At 38.1% G+C, this 22,375-nt stretch overlaps 1 protein-coding gene across 1 annotated transcript in view; it reads left to right on the top strand.

Annotated features, from left to right (window-relative positions):
* The window catches only part of PRRG1 (proline rich and Gla domain 1), a 31,101-nt gene extending 9,882 nt beyond the window's left edge, over window positions 1-21,219 (top strand). Inside the window, exons 2-4 of the mRNA XM_068686615.1 lie at window positions 5,371-5,420; window positions 9,613-9,773; window positions 17,279-21,219. Coding sequence (XP_068542716.1) covers window positions 5,411-5,420; window positions 9,613-9,773; window positions 17,279-17,800 — 693 coding nt within the window. The 5' untranslated portion in view covers window positions 5,371-5,410 and the 3' untranslated portion in view covers window positions 17,801-21,219. The remainder of the gene's footprint in view (window positions 1-5,370; window positions 5,421-9,612; window positions 9,774-17,278) is intronic.
* The last annotated feature ends 1,156 nt before the right edge of the window (window positions 21,220-22,375 follow it).

Below are 22,375 nucleotides of genomic sequence, written 5' to 3'. Positions count from 1 at the left end.
TTCCTGTCTGGTTTTGAAGGGCAGGGGAAGGAATAGATGTCTTAACTTAGAGTAATTCCCTCTTTGAACTGGGGGAGCCTGTGAGTAACCAGAGAACAGGCAGCCAGAGCACTATCACAGCTTTAAAGTGACAAAAAACACTGAGCAGAGAATGGGTAATGAAGCTGAGGCAGAAACTTGGACTTCAGCCTCAGCCATCTGAAGCGTTGCCCAGCTGCAGTCATGAGCAGCCCTCTCTCTGTCAAATGCTGCTCTGTGTGAAGAGTTGTACTTGTCGCACTAGTTCTGTGAGCGATGATTTATTCTATTGATTTTAAGACATAATGGCAGTCTGCTAACTACAAGCGTCTCTTAGTGATTTAGTCTGTGGTTTCGATCCCTCTGTAATGAAAATTAATGTGCTATAATGCTGTGATTGGATAGCATCTATAAAGCTGAAGGGCTTTTTTTCCAGTTCTGTTTCACTCCTACCCTTGTTCTTCGTAGTCTCGGGTGGGGTGAATCTTGTACCTTTGGTAGTAGTTTCCAATGGATTTCGTCCCTCTTTACTCCCAGCCTGATTCCATGGCAAACCTCGCTGCTCCGGGCAAATCAAACTTACTAAATTTCTCCCATATACTTTAACTGTGGACTTCCTGCTCAGAGAAAAAGCGATATATTTCTACCGTGTTTGAATCCATATAAATCCTTGTGTGCACTTTTCCTGGAAAAAAAAAGGTCTTCTAAAAAGACCGTAATGAGTAAAACTGTAGTCTTCGGTAATGCTTTTTTTCCAAGGATGTAAAAGCCAAACGTGGTGGAACTGGGATTTTTAGGTAAGCACATCCCACGTTTTGAATACATGGCAGTTCGAAACTTACTGTCTGTCTTCCTGTGTAATTATTTACTGTTTTCGTTTATTCTTCTAAACAGACCTCCCACAAGAGTATTTTACGTGTTTCATTGCACACGATTTAGGGCTGGGGACTAGAAAAGCATTGTTTATGTTTGGACTGAACATCTGATGTTTTACTTAGCAGTGTCCCTTGAATGTATTTGCTTTCATAAAATGCTCCAGAAGATCCTAAATATTTATAGTATGAAAAATTTTATAGCTCTGCGTGGCATCTGGTTGTAAACTGTTTCCCAGTAGTCTCATTAATTGTACGGGTTACAAAACTAGGCTTAACAACTGTATTCCCTGCTAGGGTTGTATTGCAGGATGGAGAAAAATAAATAAATAAATAAATAAATAAAAATCCACATCCCTACCTGGGTACTGGAGTGCACGTTTCTCCCCTGTTGGGAGAAGAGCCTGCTGGTCTTAAGTGTTGGAAGTCCCTGTTAACGCAGCAAGTGGGAAATGGAGTGAGGCAAGATATTGCTGCTGCTTTATGTTATCCCTGAAGGATCCTTTCCTTCAGGACGTGTTTTGTTCTTGATGTTGTTTTTCTCTGGAATACATGACAGACAGTGAGCAAGAATAGCAAAGGCAAATTGGACTTGTGCCCTCTGTCAGATCCTTTGCCCTTTAACGTTATGTGGTGCACGTAAGTTTCAGTCTAACTTGTGGGCAGGAAATATAGCCAGGAGAAGAGTACCTGCTAGCAGAATGTGGTTATTTTAATAAATGCAACAAAATCTTGCAGAAATATTATCTTGGGCCAACAACTTTTGTTGTTGAAATTAGTTATCCAAATTTATGGGATATGCTGCATTTGCTAGAATATGACAACCAGCTTGGGAGCAGTTTATAAAAATATTCTATGATTCGTGCTCATACATAGTGTGTACAAAGCGTGAGCACTACAGGATTGAGGAAAACTACTTAGGTTAGTTATGGAAAAAAATGTTAGCTTAGTTTGTTGCTTCAGTGTTAGTGTCATAAACTGTCATGCAGAACACTTCTCAGTGAGATGCTACAGCCCTTTGGTGATGAGCACAGTAGTGCTGGTAAACAGCACAGGCTTCGATATATCTCCTTTGCTGTCTCATATGGGCTGTATACCTCGTTTTATTTCCCATTGAGTCTTTATATTTTCTATCAGAGGTGGGTGATTCGTCGTTTTAGTGTTTGTTTTTTTTTTGTTTTGTTTTGTATTTTTTACCATTATACTGATGGTCAAGCATGTGCTCAGAAAGGATCCCCTGTTGAACAGTCGCTGGTCAGATACATCAGCTTGCTGCTGAACTTAATGCTCAGCTGTAGCACTACCCATGCCGTCTACTGACATCCAAGACTGACTCTTGGATGAAGAGTGTTTCCTGAAATAACAAGCATTAGTGTCACTAGTAAGATATGATCTGTGGCTACTTTGTTCTTGCATTGGTGTGTGTCTGTGTATATATATAAATAATTAAGGAAAACATTGCTCTGACACCATAGGACCATCCTAGCCTTCAGTGAGGCTCTTGAAGACTAAAAAGCAGGAAACTAAATTTAAGAAGTTGTCTAGAGGAGCAAGTGAGTCAATAGTAGGTCAAGATGTTCCTGTAGTGTTGCCAACCCTCTTCAGTTTTATTAGCTGGTTTATGAAGGGAAAAAAAAAAAGAAAAAAAAAGATTAATGTACTTGTCTGCATTCAAACCCTTTTTCCAAACAATCTTTGAACTATTTAGTCAATTTGAACTAAAACTGTTGGGGATAGAGGACTCAAATATTATTAATCTCTTTCCCTTTGGGGGAAGGGATGATTAAGTAGAGGGCAAAGGCCCAAGAAGTTCTTCTGCAGTGGGAAAATCTGTTGGGTGAGCTGAAGCTTTCTTTCCTGCCTGTGTAGCAGCAGGGCAATCAGTGCCTGGGTCCCAAATCAGCCTCTTGCCCAGCAGGTGATGGGATGGAGGAAACTGGCTGTGAGTTGTGGGAGCTGAGGGAGAGCAGGAGGCTTGGAAACGAAGAGGTTTGGACAGATACAGAGAGGTGCGAGGGAAGGCAGGGGAGCATAAAAAAGAATGATGCACTTTTGGAGGAAAATTGATATAATTAGTTTGAGGGATCTCTAAATACTGTAATTGCCGTATAAATCTAATGTAGGCTGCTGAAGGGAAGTTTTTGCACCACGGTGACTGGAAAGATGGATTTGATGTCTCCTGGAGAAGGCTGCACTGCTTCCTTCTGTAATGAAGGAAAGGTGAGAAGAGCTGTAACTTTTGTGTTTTGCTGCCAACTGAGCAAAGCTTCATTTTATCACTAGTTCATAATATACTAGCGTCAATTTCCAATGAAGAAAAAAGGTATTTTTTTCTCTTCTACACGCTTCCCATAGTTTTGCAATCTCTGTATGTCAATAGTCTGATTTTCATTCCCAAATATTCCGATGTACTAAGCTCCTTTTGTACATGATGCACATACATGCAAAGGCAGCACTGCACACCTAGACAGTATAAGACTCAGCTCCTGGTGGAAAACTTCCCTTAGCAGGGAAGAGGGACACCGGGGCCCACATTTTCACCAAACCTCCCTGTAGGCAGAGCCATCTGGTTGTGACTCAGTGAGTGTGGATGGGGATGTATCTTCTGTATTTTCTTAAGTGCTGATGTTGAAATCCACCCTCAAGTTATTTGTTATAAGGCTGAAATATTAAAGACTAACCAAAATGTAATAAAAATAAAAAGAAGTTCCAGTTAAGAGGGAAGAAGCTTGGCAAGATTCACTTCACGTACTGCGTTACAGCAGCTGAGCTGAGGGTGGGAGAGGGTCTTGCTCATGGGTCTTGCTCCTCTATTGCTCTTAATGCTGTTTGAGGAGCTGTTGCAAGGAGGCTGCCTGAAACTGGAGGATAATAAATGGGGAAAGAAACTCATGTTGTTTCAGACAAAACAAACAGTTACCAGTAAACAGTTTTTTTTGTGACCTGTTTATTACTAAAAGTTTGGCAATTTCTTCAACACAAATATTTGGGTGGTAAAGATGGGACTAACCAGAAAGCTGTGTTAATCTCAGTTTTATTGAACAAGCAAGCATCAAAGATGTTTGTCTTTGCACAGAGCAGTCTGCTGAGAAAAAGTAAGGCTAATGGAGGAGACTGTATATGTCCTGAAAAAAATTGTAAGCCCTCTGCTTCTGTTACCCTACCATACTTAGTAATGATATACTAAACATGGTGGTGAGACTTCAGTGCTTTAATCTTCACTATTTATTTGCATTTATTTACCTTCACAGGAACTTGATGAGCTTGCTTTAAAATCAGTCTACTCCTCTGTCCCACATTTCCTATGGTCCCAGTCCTACAGTTCTGTTAGCAGACTGGGATGTTTTTGTAGAGCTCCATTCACTTCAGCAGCATTTCTCACTAGTATTGCATCCTGCTCTTGCTAGACAAATTAGTGTTGGCAGGGCTGTGCTGGAAGCCTTAACTTTCCCTCTTTATTACAGCAGCTACAGCCAAGATTTGTACACTATTAACACTTTTTTATGGAGATGTTTGCCTGTGAGGTTTTGGTTTTAAGGAGATTGTGGGCAGGAGTATGGGATGGTATGTTGATGTGTAACTTGGTCTCTGAAGTAGAACTAATGCTAATCTTTAGGAGTTGGTAATGTATTAGTAAAAAATCTTTAACCTCATGTGGTGTTCTACCAGCCTGGTTAGACAGCTGCACCTTTCCAGTCCTTTGCTGAAAGCTTTTATTTTCGTAACTTTTCTCATACTAATGAAGACTCCAGGAAACTGAAAACAGTCTGTCAGCTAGCTATTGCAGCCTTCAGGTGTGGCTCCTGTTGGCTCTCTGCCTGGTGGGTACAATGAGCTTCAGGCCTTTTCTTGCCTGAGTGCATCTTTTGTCTGTTCTCCTTCCAAGATGAGGTATAATGTACATGTAAGTTCTTGTAGGCCAGGCTGGGATCCTTATATGTATGGCAAGATCCTTTGCCAAATTGCAGGTCTTGTTCTACCCTCGAACTTAATGCAGGCATCCCGTTTTAATCACTAGCCTCTGAATTTGCATGTGTTCATTCTGATCTCAAAAATCTGATCCATAGACTGGAGGTGATGAGCTGACATGATGTTCTCTGCAGAGTGAATTTGCATCTTAGATAAGATACAAGTAGTTTAACCTTTTAAGTTGATTTGGGTAAAACAGAGGTTGCAGATTATTTTAAAATTATATATACATATTTCAGACAAGTATCTTTGCCTATTCTAAATATGAAATGCTTTGAAAAAGGTTGAAGCGTTCACCCTTTCTCAAGAGCCATCATTTGTTGGATAGCACTCTTATACTACCAAGGCTAATATGTATGCAGGAGTGATACAACTCAGAATGGGATAAATCTTTACCACAGGGTTTCCAATGCTATGATACATTTCTCTCGATTCCCATATATTATTATAAACTTTTCCCAGTACATCATGATTCACAAACTCAACAGGATGTTTCCTCTTTCGTTTTCAGATTTGATATTTGCAAGTTCTGTGCCTTGACAGTAATCATCATGGATAGTGGTAAGTTTAACTTTGATATGAATGTGTACTCTTTACTTTTGCTTGTGAAGCTTTGAAGCCTTCCCCAAGAAGTACTCCCCCTGATTTGTCCTCCACTCAAAATCCAAATCAATTTGCACAAAAATTGTTCTGTGCTATTGAACTGATTTTGGTATTACATATGATAGAGCTCTTTGTCCAAACTAAACTGAATTGGAATTGTACTACTGTTCTGACATACATATGTAGACCATAATAATGAGTATCACAAACTCATTTGTGGATCTTTGAAACCTGGCTGCAGAGCTGATTTTCCAGCCTTGCATCCTAAGCTTGTTTCAATAACCAGGTTCTCACAGCAGAAGCTTTCTAAGTAGATGATCAAAATGTTTTTTCTTTGCTCTCCCTTGTGCAAACCAAATAGTTTTAAGACCACCTACAGAAAGACTCACATTTATCAGTAGCTGCAGCTTTTTATTTAAAGTGCTTACTTCTAGTATTTGCTAGAGGTTTTAATCTGCTTGGGTGTTGGTAAAGAGTCAGAAAAGGGGAGTGTCAACAGCAGCCTCAATAGAGCTGGCTTTGGTGTCCACAATGCCCTTGGCTTTGCTTCTGCAGCATTTCTGTGTATCAGGATACTTTTCCCACACTGCAGCTCCCTATTTCTCTGTCGCTACAGACCTGAAGCCAATTTTCTTTGTGATAGCTTCAGCTGGCAGGCTGAGACATGTTTATCCTCACTCATGCCCTTGCCTGACTCTTCTTGATTCTGGTTGACCTTCACCTTGCTAGAATATCTATTCGCTGTGTGAATAGAAAACCACAGGTTTTCCTGAGAACATATAATAAATTGATCAGACTGTATTACTCTCTCCAAAAATAGTGTCAAATGAAGACTTTGGAAAGGGTTTTTTTTGTAGCTTTCTGATGCATAAGAGCTTGCTAAAAAACAAGTATTAGTTATACACAGCACTGAGTGCAAGCATGTTTGAGAAATAAATGTATTCCAATGCATTATATTTGGTAGTTGTATACCTTCATCTATATTCTATAAAAATATGAGGAGGAAGAAGAGATTTTAGATTGTTTCTGTGTCTATCTTAATACCAAAATCATTATTTTGATTTTTTTCTTTTATCTGAATTTGTAAGCTAATCTCCTTGACAAAGTGAAAAAATAAGTTTAATTGTACTTCTTTTATTCTTGCCACTCCATTCTTCCCTAATCATTTTCAGCTTTGTAGTAACAGCTGCAGTGAATTCAGCCATGTTATAGCTTGGTTAGGTGGACAATCCAACCCAAAAAGTGTTTTGTTTTGTTTTTTACACCCTCCTCTGTAATTATAACAGAATGTCTCCATGATGACAGTCATAGAATACTAACAAGTCAACGTGGTTTCTGCAATGTGGTGCCATTATCTCTCTTCATAGGATTCATCAGGCAATGAGTGATTCTTATTAAATCACCATATTTCAATCAGTATCTCCATTAAGAGTGCTTTGATCGGTGCATGTTTTTGTTTCCTTGCAGCCTTGGTATTGACTTCTCAATGAGGATTTAAAGTCATAAGGGGTATGCAGAGCTTTAAAAATGTCAGATCAAAACTAAGGAACGATTTTATACTTCATTCTTTCCAGTCTTGCAGGGTCAAAAGCCATTCCTGGTCTGGACTAATCACAGAGCGTTATTTAGCAGATACATTCAGGGTTAACATGGTGTGGGGTTTATTAGCCTCAGTGGGCTTTTTCGTCCTTTTGAGATATGCATTTTCTGTGCTGTATTGTGAGAGGAGACTTTCTGAATGTGAATTGCTAAACAAAAAAGGTGAATTTTCTTCCCTATTGACCATTCTTGAATATTGAATTGTTTTAGTGCTCTGCTGTTCTTTGTCAATGCATTTTGCAGGAGAAATTTATGCTTTGCTGTTTTTTCGGATTTTTTTTGGAAAACTAAACTATTACCTAGAAACTCATGACAATCTGTAGTGAATGCAGTATTTCATGGTATACCAGCTTTTAAACCTTCACTGTGTTTGTTTCTTTGAGAAATTGGAAAGTGCATGTAAAAACAAAGATTTTTATTTTTTTTCTGGGAGCCAGATGTTTCAAAACAGGATGATGTCAGCTACCTGTATGTTTTCTCTATTTCTTTTCCCTCTGCATCCAGTGCAAAGCTATCGTAGTTTTTCTGTTTTCGAAGATGGATTCCATGTGTGAAATGAAATTCCCTAGGTTTTATCCTCTGAAGGAAGGGAAGCTGTTGATTTACAGTGCATTATCTACTCTTCAGTGACGCTACTTTTAAGAGAGTTTTGGCTGTAGCTTGTTCTACTTCATGAATGCCCACAAGAGTTGGTGAGAAGTGGGTAGAGCATGGGCAGTTCGTCCATATACATGGCTGCATGCTGGCTTCCTGATGTGGCCAAATCCTCCTCCTCATCACTCTTTGTGATTGCTGAGGCATGTGGAAAGCAAGCTGGTTCTTCAGGCCTAGAGGGGAGTCAGGAGGACTGTGTGGGAGATAGAAAGAAGCTATCTTTTTTTTTTTTTTTTTTTGAAGGTATTTTTAAAAATTAATTTGTGTTGTTTATACTATGTACTTACACAGTAAGAGATGCTCTTGCATTTGTCTGTGATGCTATCAGAAACCAAAATTGCAGTAGGAGCAGTTGCAGAGTTGTATGTGCTGAATCTCTGGCAGCATTATGAATAATGTAATTTGTATAGTGCATGCACATACCACATGTATTCAACTGAAAGCATAGGAATGACTGGTATATTGCAGTTTAATCTTCAAATATTTAATCTTTTTCAAAAGGAAGATGACTGTCTAATGACTTATAACAAAGTACACACATCACAGAGACTTAAGAGAATAAAATTAACGTGAAGTGGGTGAGCCTAACTGTGGTAGTATCTTCATTGCTGAAAAATGCTACCACATCTAAGTTATGAGAAAGGGGAAGTATAGTGACCTGTCTTTGTAGACTTGCTGTAAATCCTGCTTTAGTATTCAAATAAGATGATTAAGGAAAAAAGTAGCAAACTGATTCTTAGAAAGTCATAGATAAATCATTGTTTAAACCGCTTAGTTTCTGTTCTTCTGCAGACAGTGAGAGTTTGTCTTGTTAGCATACTGGAGGTCCCAGGCTAGCTGTGAATGAACCAGTGAAGAAATGGTAGCATAGGTCAGGAAGGCAGTATGGGTGGGTTAGTATGGACGTGCATTAAATAACAATTCCCTATTGCTAGCAGCGAGAGGCCAAGGGCGGTGTTGAGTTGGCATGACCTTTATGCTTCCTGACCTGAAATACCTGGAAAAATTCTGCACTATTCACTGCAGATACAACTTCTGAGTAAATCAGTCTACTCAATTTTGCTATGTGCAACATCAGTGCAATATTCAGTTGTTGTGTGTTCCTGTAGAAGTCATTTGGTCAGGGAGTTTGACAGAGAAATTGATTTTTTCCCTCAAGGAAAGGATCAGAAGATTACTTCCAGATCTCTTCTTTGAATAGAAAACTAAGGAAAGCAAAGAATATCTTTGTCATAACTGTGATTGTCTTTTGGGGTTATTTGACTTGATTCATCAAATAAAGTGGGTTTTGTGTATGATTTAAGAAAACAGACTACTTCTACATCCCCAAAAGAGTTGCTGTTTCTTGGCTGACATTTCTGGAGTGAAGGCAGCAAGTCTACTTCAAAGTTGCTTAAGAAAACAGATGGAATTAAACTTTGATAAAGGCAGCTGTTCTGGTGTGTATGACTAGGTAATATTCAGAAATATTTATGTCATCAAAAACTTCTGAGTATTCTGACTGTGATACCCTCAGGCAGTTGCAGATATCTTTTTTGATGTTCGCAAGCAGGTTTTGTTTGCTCTGTGTCATCTTAGTTTAAGAAATTACTTGAGCTGAGCATATGCCTGTCTGTTCTGAGCACTCTTCTCAGGCACAGGCTTCAGTCTTGTTTAAGCCTACATGAACGTGATGTGGAACTGGGGTCCATCACGTTTATGAAGTAGCAATAACTACTGAAATTGTAGTCTCAAATGCTCATAATAGTGAACGAACCTTTTATCATGTTAAATAAAGGGGAAGACTTCGGAAAAAAGAGATTTTAGTTTCTCAGACGTGTTTTCTTTGAGTAGTTTTACTATGAGGTTTTGGGTATCTATTTCAGTAGTGACCTTTCTTGTCTTTCCTCTTATTCAGTGTTCTTAACAGAGAACAAAGCCAATTCTGTGTTAAAAAGATATCCAAGAGCCAACAAATTTTTGGAAGAATTAAAGCAAGGTGATATAGAACATGAATGCAGAGAAGAAATCTGTACCTATGAAGAAGCAAGAGAAGCTTTTGAAAATGAAGAAAAGACGGTACGTTTTGATGTATATTTGTAGATGGGTGGGGTGTTTTGATATTAATTTTGGGGTGTGCTGAATATTTGTATGCTTTCTAACATTCCCCTAGATCCGTTTTTTCCTTTTGACATTGTTCTTTAAGCAAATAAGGCCTACAGGGGAGATGGCTAGACTCCTCCACAGCAATAAATTTCAAATCTTTCATCCAAATTAAACTGAATTTGAAAGCAACAGAATTCTCAAAGATAATTATGCTCTTAAAAAAAAAACGTGAAAATTGGCAGCTGAGAAGAAAAGGAACATGAATAAATACCCCACTTGAGGAAATGTGGACAAAACTGTTATTATGTAGTTTGGCAGCACTATTTACTGAAATAGCATGTGTACTGGTTTTTGTATCACCACACTCTTAAGTCTGACCTACATATCACGGATGCTGTTGTGTTGCTTGGATGAAATGATGGCATTGGGACTATTACAGGGAATATATAGAAGCAGAGGTCACAAGTGTTCACTTACCTTGCCCCTTAACTTATTTATGGAATATGTTCACATGAAATGAGCACACAAATCAAAAAGTGTTCCATTTTAAAAAGACCTTTATATCCCATGTGCAAGTGTAGCTGGACAAAGTGTTCAGTGGCTAGATAATTCAGTCTTAAAAATAAGAATAGATAAATGTCCTTCTTAAAAGGTAACTTCTGCAGGCCCTCTGAGTGTATTGTTAAGCAGCAGTGATCTAAAATATGGAAAGAGTAACAATTTCAGTGCTGCTGTATGTTATGCAAGGGCAGTGATATATTAACTTGACTGGAATGAAGCAGATACTGCCCACACAGAATTGTTATGCAAGTCTGTTGGCTTCTCTAATTAAAAGAAGCTTGTGGGCCAATGGCTCTGCATGCAATAGCTGCACGTTATACCCAACATATCTTAAATTTCCTCCCAACTAATAAGAACAATATGTAAGCTTTTGATGGTGTCATCTGACATATTTAATGCAAAAGTCAAAGTTTCCATCTCTCATGTTTTTGCACAGGGAAATTGCGCAGGCAAGGCTAATAAGCAATCAGGGAGCATTATGAACTTCTTTCAGAATTTACACAGGTGATATGTCCTAATCCTCACTGGCTGTGTTCTACATTTAAAAAAAAAAAAATATATATATATATATATATATATATATATTTAGGTTACTGTAAAGACCTAATGGACACTTCAAGTTCTTGGCATCTCATTGTTTGTGGTCATACACGGAAAGGTGGAAAAGGCTGGAATGAAAGGTTTTTTTTATTAAAATTAAGTAATAAGGATGTATGGTGTCTCTGCAAATCCTCTTCTTTCCAAAGCTTTAAAGTGCATGCACAGACGTGTTTTTTGCCTCCCAAACTTGACTTGGTGTGGCTATTCCTAATGATAGCTCACTGTGTAATTAAACAATAGTGCGTACAATGACACAACTTACGTAAGATCTAGCACAGTATCGCTAATAGCCTAGACACGTTCACCAGCAATATGTCAAACTGGTGACCAGCACTGGGACAGGCTCCCCAGGGCAGTGGTCACAGCACCAAACCTGCTGGAGTTCAAGGAGCATTTGGACAACACTCAGACGTATTGTTTAATTTTAGGTAGTCTTGTGTGAGCCAGGAGCTGGACTTGATGATCCTTGTGGGTCCCTTCCAACTCAAGATACTCTATGATTGTGTTGCCTCTCACTTCAGCTTGTTTTCCACTACTAAATGTTGAGGAACATGCTGTGTTTCGGTAGATACCCTTTCTCTTGCAGAGGTATTTGAGAAATACTAAAGTAGAAATTGTTATGCTTCCTGTTGTACTACAACCTTTGTCGCAGTGCAGAGGGAAATACCAATGAGGTCCTGATCCATTATCCATTTCTACTACTATATCCTTTTTGTTTAGTTGCTTAATTCTATTGTTGGTACCTTGCTAGGGTTCCAAACTCCGCTAAAGTGCGGTCATGCCCAAACAGCATTGTTTACTTAGGCTTTATTTGGTCCTTTATCTTGCAGTTGTATCCATCCTTAAAACCATTTAGTAAGACTTGATTTTGGGGGATGTAGGTGCAGTAGATTGAGGTTGTAATGTAGTATGTTCATAATAACAATGATGCAATGATTTCATAATATAGATAGACTGGAATTCAAGAAGAGTATGTAGCCTATTTATCTCATGGTAACTTTCTTTTATATAATCACCCTTTTGTATTTTTTTAATCTTGTCCACTTGGTTCTTTGTTTTTCCTGCAACCTTCTGAGGAGGTGGGCTACATCTGATTTTGTAATATTAAAATACCAAGCAGTCCCCTCAGGTTATTTTTGATGAATATCGGTTTTCTTGGAATTTAGCATTGTGTACATTAAGTATACAGGCAGATGTCATATATTGAATGCCTTTAATATTGTGTAGCATTGGGGACAATATCTTCAGAAATGTTATATAAAATGATAATGATAAAGATGATATTGTCAGGATAGTAAAGGCTAGAGCTGACAGGAAAGAATTTGCAGAAGTGTGTGGTACTGATTGTGGGGGAAAAAATAGAAAATAAAATTCAGTGTTGATGAATGTAATGCATGCTGGGGAAAAGGGAATGCTTCTTATATGTACGTTTGCATTGTGAACAAGATCCAAATTTATAAATCATCAGTGAAAATTTGGCTTAGTAATGCCCAGCAGTCAAAAACCTGAAAGTTAAGAATCCTAGTAAAGGCATAGAGAACAAAATGGAAAATGCAATTACACAGCTGTGCACCTGCATCTTGAACATATCATGTACAGCTCTGACCTCCCTATCTCTTAAAAAGATAAAATAAGTAAATAAATAAAATAATAAATAAAAGAAGTAGCTGGGGAAGCTCCAGAGGACCAGAGAGAAGACTAAAGAGATGAAAATACTTTTATAACAGCAACGTATTGGAAATAGTTGAATCAGGGAATTTGTGGTAGATGTCTGTAAGGAGTATGAAGATTGAACAGAGGAGTTGTTTGACATTTTTTCTGACGGGAGAGATAAAATGACCTCACAGGAGATGAGAAGGTGCAGATTCAGAGCAAATAGACCCATCTCTTCTCACCACAGGTAGTGGAGCTGTGAACTGCTTTGCCACAAGACATCTTGGATGCTAAAAGCTTACATAGCTTCAGAAAAGGAGGATATAAAAGAGTAAAATAATATTGGTAAATCAGTCTGGGACCATTGAATAAATGATCAGCTTTGGCTGAGGGAAGTTTCTGAAGTACAAAGATGTAAAAGCTGGGAGAGATCACTGCCTGGCTATGTTTACGCTCTTTGTGGCAATCTGTGGTAACTGTTGTCAAAAGATAATGGATTACATGAACCCTACACCTGACCTAAAGCTATTCATATGTAGAAGCTGTAGCATACAGATAACACTGTATGTGGTTGCTAGTCAAAAGTTGTTGGGAAGCTTAAAGACTTGCAGAAAGTTTACTGTGCAAAATACCTGGGAGTGACTGAAGCATTGGTATTCATTTCAGTTCCATTAACTCATTTTTTTAAATGATACTGCCTGAAGATTTTTTCTTTAAAAACATCACAGATATTTGGAAAATGCAGAACACTAACACAAATTTTATTTTAAATATTGCAGAAGTGCAAGATCCACTGTATAGCTCTAATCTAGGAAAACAACTCAAAACAAAAAAAAAAAAAACAAAAAACACTAGAAAGCTTAGAAAGCAACTTAAAACTTGGCACCAGATCTAAAATGATTTGATCAAATAAGGCTTCTAGCATCAGTTTGTATCTAATTGTGAATGCTGGATAAATACCCAGAAGAGAAGATGTGAATTCTTTCCTGTCATCTGAAATTGAGTGAAATTGAGGGCATACCAGAAGAAAACAGTGTAGCAGATACTCTCGCTGCCCCTTATTGCTTTGTTCATATCCTTTACCTACTGAATGCTAAACACTCTTCTGATTGGCATATTATTAGTCCAACTTTAAGACAAGTCAGACAACGGATCAAGAGTCATTTGAGGTTCACAGTGCTGCCAAATGTAGTAAAGGCCTCTGCTGAAATTCACAGCAGTGTGCAAGACTCTTAACGTTCATGTGGACCCCTTGTTTAATTCAGTGTTCAGATCCAGTTGACTGAAGTTGACTCTGTTCAGAATAGATAAAAAATAGTGAAGTATTAGACATACAAGGGAAAAAAAAAACTGACAACTTGTCCATAAATGTCTGTGTGTGATGCCCTTGAGAGTTCTTTTTGTTTCAAATTGGATATGCTAAAGCAGTAGGAAATATGCAGAAAAGTAGTTCTTGGTGGTAACTTATTCTAGATGATGATAAGTCTTTTCCATTGCAAGTTATCTGATTCTGTGGCCTGCTTAACTTAGTTTTTCAGCCCAGCTATGCAGTGCTTGAGGGTAAATGATTGCTGGAGTGTCCTTTTCATAAATCACGAGTTCATAGTTTTCTCAAGTAGAAAGACAGTCCTCTTTTGTTTCCTTGGTTTAAGAGACCAACCACTACGGAAGGGATGTTTGTGCTGTAAGTGTTCCAACTTTCAAATTACCCTTTAACTTCTGCATGAGTTCTGCAGCTGCCTCCTGGGATTTCATTATTTCCCTCTCTTCTTTTTTCATAGCAGATTGTACCAACTCCCACACTGTGCAAATTCATCCGAGTTCCCCCTGGTTCTGTCTGGTGATGGGCATTATTTGACTGACCAGGTAGCTTGTCCTCCTTGTGTGCCATCACTTTACCATGCAGCACAGCTGTGGGATGACAGAGCAGAGGGGGGAGCTGCTTGGCAGCTGGGTAACTCGAAGCTGCAGTATTAGTTTGCTGCACTTCCCATAAATTCTGGAGCTAACAGTCTTTGTGGTTCGCTTTGATATTTGGCTTGCAAAACTGCAAGCTGGAAACCTCCAGTTTAATACACTAAGAAGTTCTTTTTTAAAGGGGAAAATTAAAAGAAAACATTTTTCAGAGTGACTAAACAAGTGTTTCTTAGCAGTTTTTCACCGGGGAGGAACTTTATTCCTTTGTCTCTGTAATACAGCTGCAGACCTGAAACACTGCAATTTTCGGCAGATGAGTGCGTGTCCGAAGTGCCTTGGAATTTCTTTTGCCTCGCTCGTAAATGAAAGTGGACACTAAACTACTTTAATCCTTATGGCAATTTAAATTCTTACATGAAGCTCTTTATGCACCTGTCTGGTCACCATTAACTTGACCACCCCCCATCATGCCACCCCCCTCCCATGTCACCTATTCCGAACTGCCTGCCTGCCACTCTGGTGACAAGAGTGACAAGGAGCAATGCTGGGATGTCAGCTTCATGAAGGAGGTACAGGGACACTTCTCCAGCAGATAATGCTGAGCTAGAAGTGATGTGGAAACTTTACTAAAATACCAATCACAGTTTACAATCCTTACACTGTAGATGGTGCATTTCCTCTACAGTGTCCAACATAAAATACATTACAAAAGCAGAACTGTTTTTTTTATTTTTCATCAAAAACTACTGTTCTCCTCTACGTAGTCTTTAAAAAGATGCACCCTTGCATAGTGTATTTGCTGATTTTCAGTAAATCTTTGCAGTTTTTGCCTCAGAAATAAACATTGTGTATCATTCCTTTGCCACTGCTGAGGTAGCAGAGCAGTGAAGTGGGAAGCGTGGTTCCAGTACAGACAATAGTGGTTAATAATGCTAATGAATCATTTTTCTGCTTTTTTAGTTGAGAACATATTTATTATTTATTCAATTTAAGATTTAGTTTGTTTTATTCAAACCAGCTGGAAAGGTAATAGGTAACAGATCTTCCTAATTGCCTATTGATTTGGTGGGGAAAGATGGAGTGTTTGGTTTTGTTTCTTTTCTTTACTATCATGCAGAGAACCATAGGCCTCAGCTGTGCAGCTAATTTCATTTTTTTTAATGTTATTTTTTTTTCCCCATAAGCTTTCCCAAAGTCAGCACAATTGCTCTGGGATTCACTGTGGAACAGTGCATCCAGGCACTTGTAGAGAGGTATTTAGAGGGGTTAGCCCATCTTCCAAGACTTGCTTGCTTTGTTTGAAGTCAGTGCTGCCTGACTTAGCTGAGATGATTTAAACCAGGGGGTTCATATCAGTGGGGCGTTGTGATGACTTGCAAAATGGCTTTGTTCTTAACTTTAGTATATCCTTTGTATATTCTTAGAATTATAGTGAGCGTTTTACCCACATTGTCCAGGTCCCAGCTTTGCACAGGGCAAGCTTAGCCTTCACGCTAAAGAGGCCAGACTGCTTCTGGACTCAGGCTGAGATCAATTTGGTGGCAATACTTATGTAATGCTGCTCATGTGGCAGCAGTCCTGAACTGAGGGGGGATATAGATCTGATTTGTTTGTCCACAAAGTCAGTCTGCAGCCTGAATTTACTAATAACTGAGAAATGGCAATGTCATTTTTCCTGGTGAGTATTTTTTTTTAATTCTTGCATACGATATGTGTGTTATTTAAAGTAGATGCTACTGTGAATATGAAGAGGTCAGGTCTCTGCATTTTTTAAAGGAAGCTAAAGAGATCAGGATTTCTGGCAGGGATTTTGGTTTTTTAATTAAATTATACATGGCTATAAAACACAGTGGAAGTATTTATTGATAGAGATCATACATTACAGACAAGGATGACTACATCTTTGAGGCAGGGTATGTTTTCATTGTAGTAGCTTTGCATAGCATTCACTCTAGAGAATATTGGGTGGTGATGTGATCTTTGTGCTCCTGTTTTTGCATATTAATAATATAGCAAAAAGTATTTAAAGTAGTAGTATCCCCCTTCATCTTTTTTTTCCCTTGTTTGTATTTTCACTTTTCACTGTTCCATGTACCTGTACTTGTGTTGTCAAAGTTTCTAGAATATAATAAGTAAGCCATGTAATATTCTCACATTGATGAAGCTATATTTAACTATAAAGAGAGGATTTGAAGCAACTCAGAATATGCTGACAACAATTGCTTTATGAGCCAGAGGATGGGAGAAGTCTGATTTATGAAATGACAGTTCAAAATAGTTGTGCTTTGCTAAATTGGTCTGACATTCTGGAACAATATTTCCCTGTCAAATTGTATCAGTGCATTATAATTAAAAAATAAATAATAACTTTGAGCTTGAGTGGTGCTGAAAAATCTTGATCCACCCCATGGCTGATGTGCATGCAGATTAGATTTCCTGCTTATTCCTGTCTGCGCTGCAGGTTTTTAAATATTAAGTGCCAATACAGGATTGTTACAAGTAGCAAGGAATGGGTGTTAAGAAATATTTTTAAAAAAAAAAAGCCTTTTGTATCACTGGACACATCAGAAGAAAATTTGAAAATTTATTTTGTGTGCTCATTCATACCAGTTCTCATTTTGATCATCAGTATTTGAAATGCCATTTTTTTCCTCATTCATTTGCAACTGGTTGATTAAAGTGTTTGTTTTGTTCTTTTGCTTTTTACTGTCTTATCGTTTCTGACGTATCCTGTCTTGCTCTTCTAGAAGGAGTTCTGGAAAGTCTACAAAAATGGACTTCAGGGAGAAAGTAACACAGGACATAGCTGGTATTCATTTTACCTTGCATTTCCATTAATCATTGGCCTTTTCGTTATCCTCATTGTCATTTTTGTCATATGGAGATGCCTGTTTAAAAAGAAAACACGTAGACAGTCGGTGTACGTGCGTAGGGGAGCCCACGAAGCGATGGGTGATGGTGCTGTGTCTGACGGCAGAGGTTCGCTTCCGCAGCCTCTCAGCATTGTTCATTCCCCACAGGAGGAAATGTATGAAGTCAGTGGGCTCTCTCCTGGAGGTCTGAGCTTTACGGATGCACAGTCAGACTCAATATCCACAAGGCTGTCAAACTGTGATCCTCCTCCTTCCTATGAGGAAGCCACTGGTGAAATCAGTATGAGAAGTGAAACTGAACAACATTTAGATCCACCCCCACAATACGAAGACATTGTGAACTCCAGTTCAGCCACTGCAATTGCACTATCTCCTGTTATCACCAGTACTAAGTAAAACAGGAAAAATGCTATGGACTTCAAAAAATAAAAATAAAAAAAAATTACTAACCGTTTTGTAGCACTTTATCTTGGCTTATTATGCATTTCTGTAATTTAATGGACCTGTATAATGAACTTCCATTTTTTGTTTAAGAATCACTTTGTTTTTTGGGTCTTGGATTTCTTTTTCCTCTGTAGCGGGTCTTAAAAGGAACCTGTATTGAGAGTGTAAGTGCATGTACAAATGTGGTGCTCTGTCGTATTTCTCAAAAGTATCTTTGCTTTGAGGGATGTCACTTGTTTTATTCCAAATGCTGTCCACATTCCCCACGAGATTTGTGGAATCCCCTTCCCTTCTTGATGCAAAATCTCAGAATTGCCTGAGATGGGGAATTGTTCGGCAATGTTTTAGAAACTTACTTACACCAAAGGGGACTAATTTTTCAGTATTGCCTCTTGTCTGGTCATTTCCTTTTTCTCACTTGGATTTTTATGTGCTGCATCCTATTTGGGGCCTTTAGGTGGTCAAGAGCAGTATGCCTTTGTGTTCAAACCAGTATATTAGAGTATGCTGGCTTAATAGCAATAATTTCAGAGCCCTAGCAGAGAAGGTGAATTCTAAAGCTTTTGCTTTTACAATTCATGTTTAGAATCTAATTGAAGACAGTAATTAGTGAATTTAAGAGTACTTTTTTTGTTCTGCTTTTCCTTTCAGTTTTCCTATATGGCTTTTATTCCTGTGCTCTAGGGATGAGAAGTGTGCATATGTTAACTTTACAACTTGAAAACTGATGCAACACTAAAGAAGGAAATGCTGAAGATTGGATAAAATCCTGCTTATTTGGAAGCATATACCAAAAGTAGCGTAGTCTTAACTGGGACCAGGATTTTATCTGTTATCCATAGATGTATGAACCCAAAGATATTCTGCTTCTTTTTAATTGGAAAAAGCAAAAGCATTTGGTGTGTGACTTTTTTTCCCCAACAGTAAGCCCCTTCCTCAAATCCTGATAATATTTTGCCTCTTGCATACTTAGATGTACCATATGTGTATCTTGTATTAAGGGCTATAGAAATCCGTTGAAGGCATTTTGGTACCTCTTTTCAACAGCTGAAGTATTTATTACTGATTTCACATTTGCTTGTTCAAGTAAGGTGCTGGGAAGCACACTAATCTAGGCTGGCTGCAGAAACAGTGTGGCCAGCACGGCTCAGCTATCTCTATACGTGAGCTGTAGAGTTTACCTGATGTTGGGCCAAACCATGAGGACCCACTGTGTTGCATTTCTAAGAACACAACTAAGAATGGACCCAAGTGTTAGTTTGGAGTGACTTTTCAAGGCTGAAGAGATGTGTGTTTCTGTCAGGCTTGATGCAAGTTAAAGTAGAGGCTTCTATAGAATTTCAACCAAGTGGTTTAGATACTATTGATAATTGAGCTGATGCAAGCTGTAGTGTGGTGGTTCTTTTTCCCTGCTTAATTTAGGAGTTGATAATTCAGTTTAGCTTATCAGTATTCATTTCAATTTTTTCTTCTCACACCAACGTAACATGGCATTAACTTCAGTATTGTTGTTTTCTACTAATCAGCTAGCACCAATTGAAATGTATTTAGCCCTGAAAGATTACCGGGTTATGTTGGTTTTCTTAAAACAAAAAGCTGAAGCTGTATCTTCTTCCAAATGAAACACCGGTGCCATCCATTTCAAACCACTGCTAATGTCCTCAGTTAATTTCTGAGATGCATCCTGGCATCTACTATCTCATGGCACCTTGGCCCATCTTTTATCTAAGGAAGTTTACAGAAAATGGCCGAAAAGAAATGTATGATCATACATGGATGTGCTTAGGCACACTTCTGTAATGATGTGATACAGTGGATTGACAAATGAAGTTAGGATCCTGTGATTAATTTTATATTCTCATTTTTGGCAAAGAGTAGGCTACCTAAATTGTCTACTGGGGTTCTTCAGTCGCAAAGGCAAATTTATTGGAGTTAGTGAATGGAACTCCAGGCCAAAGTGTAGTAAAAAAGATAAGACTTATTTATATTTATTATTTATGACAGATATTGGGCAGATGATTGCAACATATTTTGGGCATTTGTGGTAAGAATTGCCTGGATCTTGTTTTTAGACTGTCTGACCTTTTCTTTTGAAGTGGTTTTAGCTCTGGTGTAAAGACCTAAATTGCCACTTGTAGAAGTTAAAGCTCCTTTTATACTGAGCAACAGTTATACTGCCTTTAGCCAGACATTACCAAAACAAAGTGCCTCATCTCAGTCTGCAGGAGCCACCTCAAAGAGCTGGTATCAATGTCCATGCCATATTGGCATCCTCTGTGCCTGTCAGCACAGCTGGCAGTTTTAGCAGTAACTTTTCTGTTTGGATATATGACTTTCATGTAGGAAATGCATGGAGATCACCAAGTTCACATTAGGTCATTCAGCAGCTGTCTACCCCTGAACATGGGCAATCTGGTTTAGAGATGAGCCACCTTTTTTTTTGTTGTCGTTGTTGGTCTGTATTCCACTACCAGTTTTAATGGCTTTCACACTTGATTTCTTAAGTAGAATATGTTGCTGCATCCTGGAGATACTTTTATGTGCAATGCAAACTTGTTTGACTTCCCAAAAAAGCCACAACCAAATATTGAAAATGATCTGTGACTAGACTTTATTGGACCATGCCTTTTCTGCATCCATGCGCGTGAGTATGAATGCTATTTTGGGCTATAAATTTAAGTCTTGGTGAATAAACTTTCATAAACAAATAAAATCTGCATGTGTCAGTTATCCAAATGTATTTCCTCTGAGACATGAACAGCTTTCTTCTTGTTGGAATAATGTCAAATTACCAAATATTTTGTTTTTCTTTGTGAAATGCGGGAAAGTAATTTAGACTTGTGGCTGGCTTTTTTGATCTGATTGAAGAATAAAATTTCTTTTGTAGTGGGTTTTTATACAGCTTTGTTTTCCAGGGCACTTGCTGAGTATTGTTATCCTGTAATTGCATTATCATGCAATAAACATTATGAATTTCTCTTTGTACTTCTCTGAAGGTTTTCCAAGTCTGAAATGCAGTACTGCCTTCACTGATGACATGAACAGTCGGGATACTGCTTTTCCAATTTTGAATGTAACACTAAATTTCATCTTGTATTAGAACTCAGATGATTTACCCACTAGAACTATCTCATATTTAAGTGTCACTCTTTAAGAAATTATGGAAATTAATTGTGCTTAGATGATGATTAGCATTAGTGGAGGTTGTTCTGTCTTCACTGGGTGTAAATAACCTCTGATTACAGTATTGAGTATTTTAAAGGGATTTGGTTTACATTAAATTATCATATTTAAACATTCTTGCCTATGTTTATAGAAAATTTTTTGTAACATTTGTTTTTGGATATGCTAAATAAAAATTTTTAAATGCCTCGAGTGCTTCAAAATATCAATTCTACACAACTGTAGTATTAACTGTATATTCAAGTGGTGTCCTTTCAATTTCCATTGATTGTTAAATGTACATTATCAGTTGCAGTGAATCAAATTTTTTTTTTGATAATTTAAAATATAATTTTGGGTTTGGGTAGATTGATGAAAATTAGACTTCTGAAAGAATATCAAGATGTGTGAATTTTGTTATTTTCCATTAAAGGAAAGTATTTGTTGTAGCCATAGTTAAATAAAAGTCACAAGCAGAGAGGGAAAGCAGAAATTATTCTTTGTTACAACAAAAGGAAACAGTACACAGTAGAAAAAAATGTAGTCAGGATGACTCAATTTCAACATTGGCTTCAGCCATTTAAAAGAATGAGTGTAGAATTTTGCATCGGCTCTGTGATTCCTTCTGCAATGAATGAATGAATGATGCTTTAATAGCAATAAAAAGACCTTTTATAGTGATATGTGCTAGAAACTAAAGATATCCATTCCAGCTGAGAAACTTTGTGTCGTCCTTTTTCACTCAGCTGCTGGTAAATGAGATACATCCCTGGTATTTTTCACTAGCTTACTGTATGACTGGAGTCTGCTGAAGAGGTAAGTGAAGCATTACAGAAGGCAAGTCATGAACACAAGTGCAGTTTTATACCAGTCATTTAAAAAAAAGAAAAGTGCAAAAATAGTCATAAAAGTGCAAAAAGAGGAACTGTGTGGAACTTCCCAAGCTGTCATACGCATAGTGTAGCGCTTCACTTTCTTTGTTGGCATGTTTTTATTCACAGAGCTCAGAACAATGTCAGTGGAACAGAGCGCTGTTTGCAGTTAAGTGACACTTGCTGTGCGTATACACGTCCAGAGTCCTGACCACACATCCATCAGCACTGACTAACATGTTTGCACATGGCTCAATGCATGATTGCCTCTGCCTGCCTGGCTTCTAGCTATTGAAATGTGGAGGATATAATGCTGAACTGGTATCGTAAATCTGGGTGTCTATAAAAACCAAGTCATCACTCCAAGTTACTGGTGATGAATGTTCATTATTTGTTTCGTATGCCTTGAACACTGTTCCCTGTTGTTCTAAATCACACTGATAGATTCCTTTTTATCTTTGTATAATGTGAACCTTGTAAATATTTCCTAGTG

The sequence above is a fragment of the Anas acuta genome, chromosome 1, assembly GCF_963932015.1.
Source record: "Anas acuta chromosome 1, bAnaAcu1.1, whole genome shotgun sequence".
NCBI lineage: Eukaryota > Metazoa > Chordata > Aves > Anseriformes > Anatidae > Anas > Anas acuta.
This window is presented reverse-complemented; position numbering and strand designations above follow the sequence as displayed.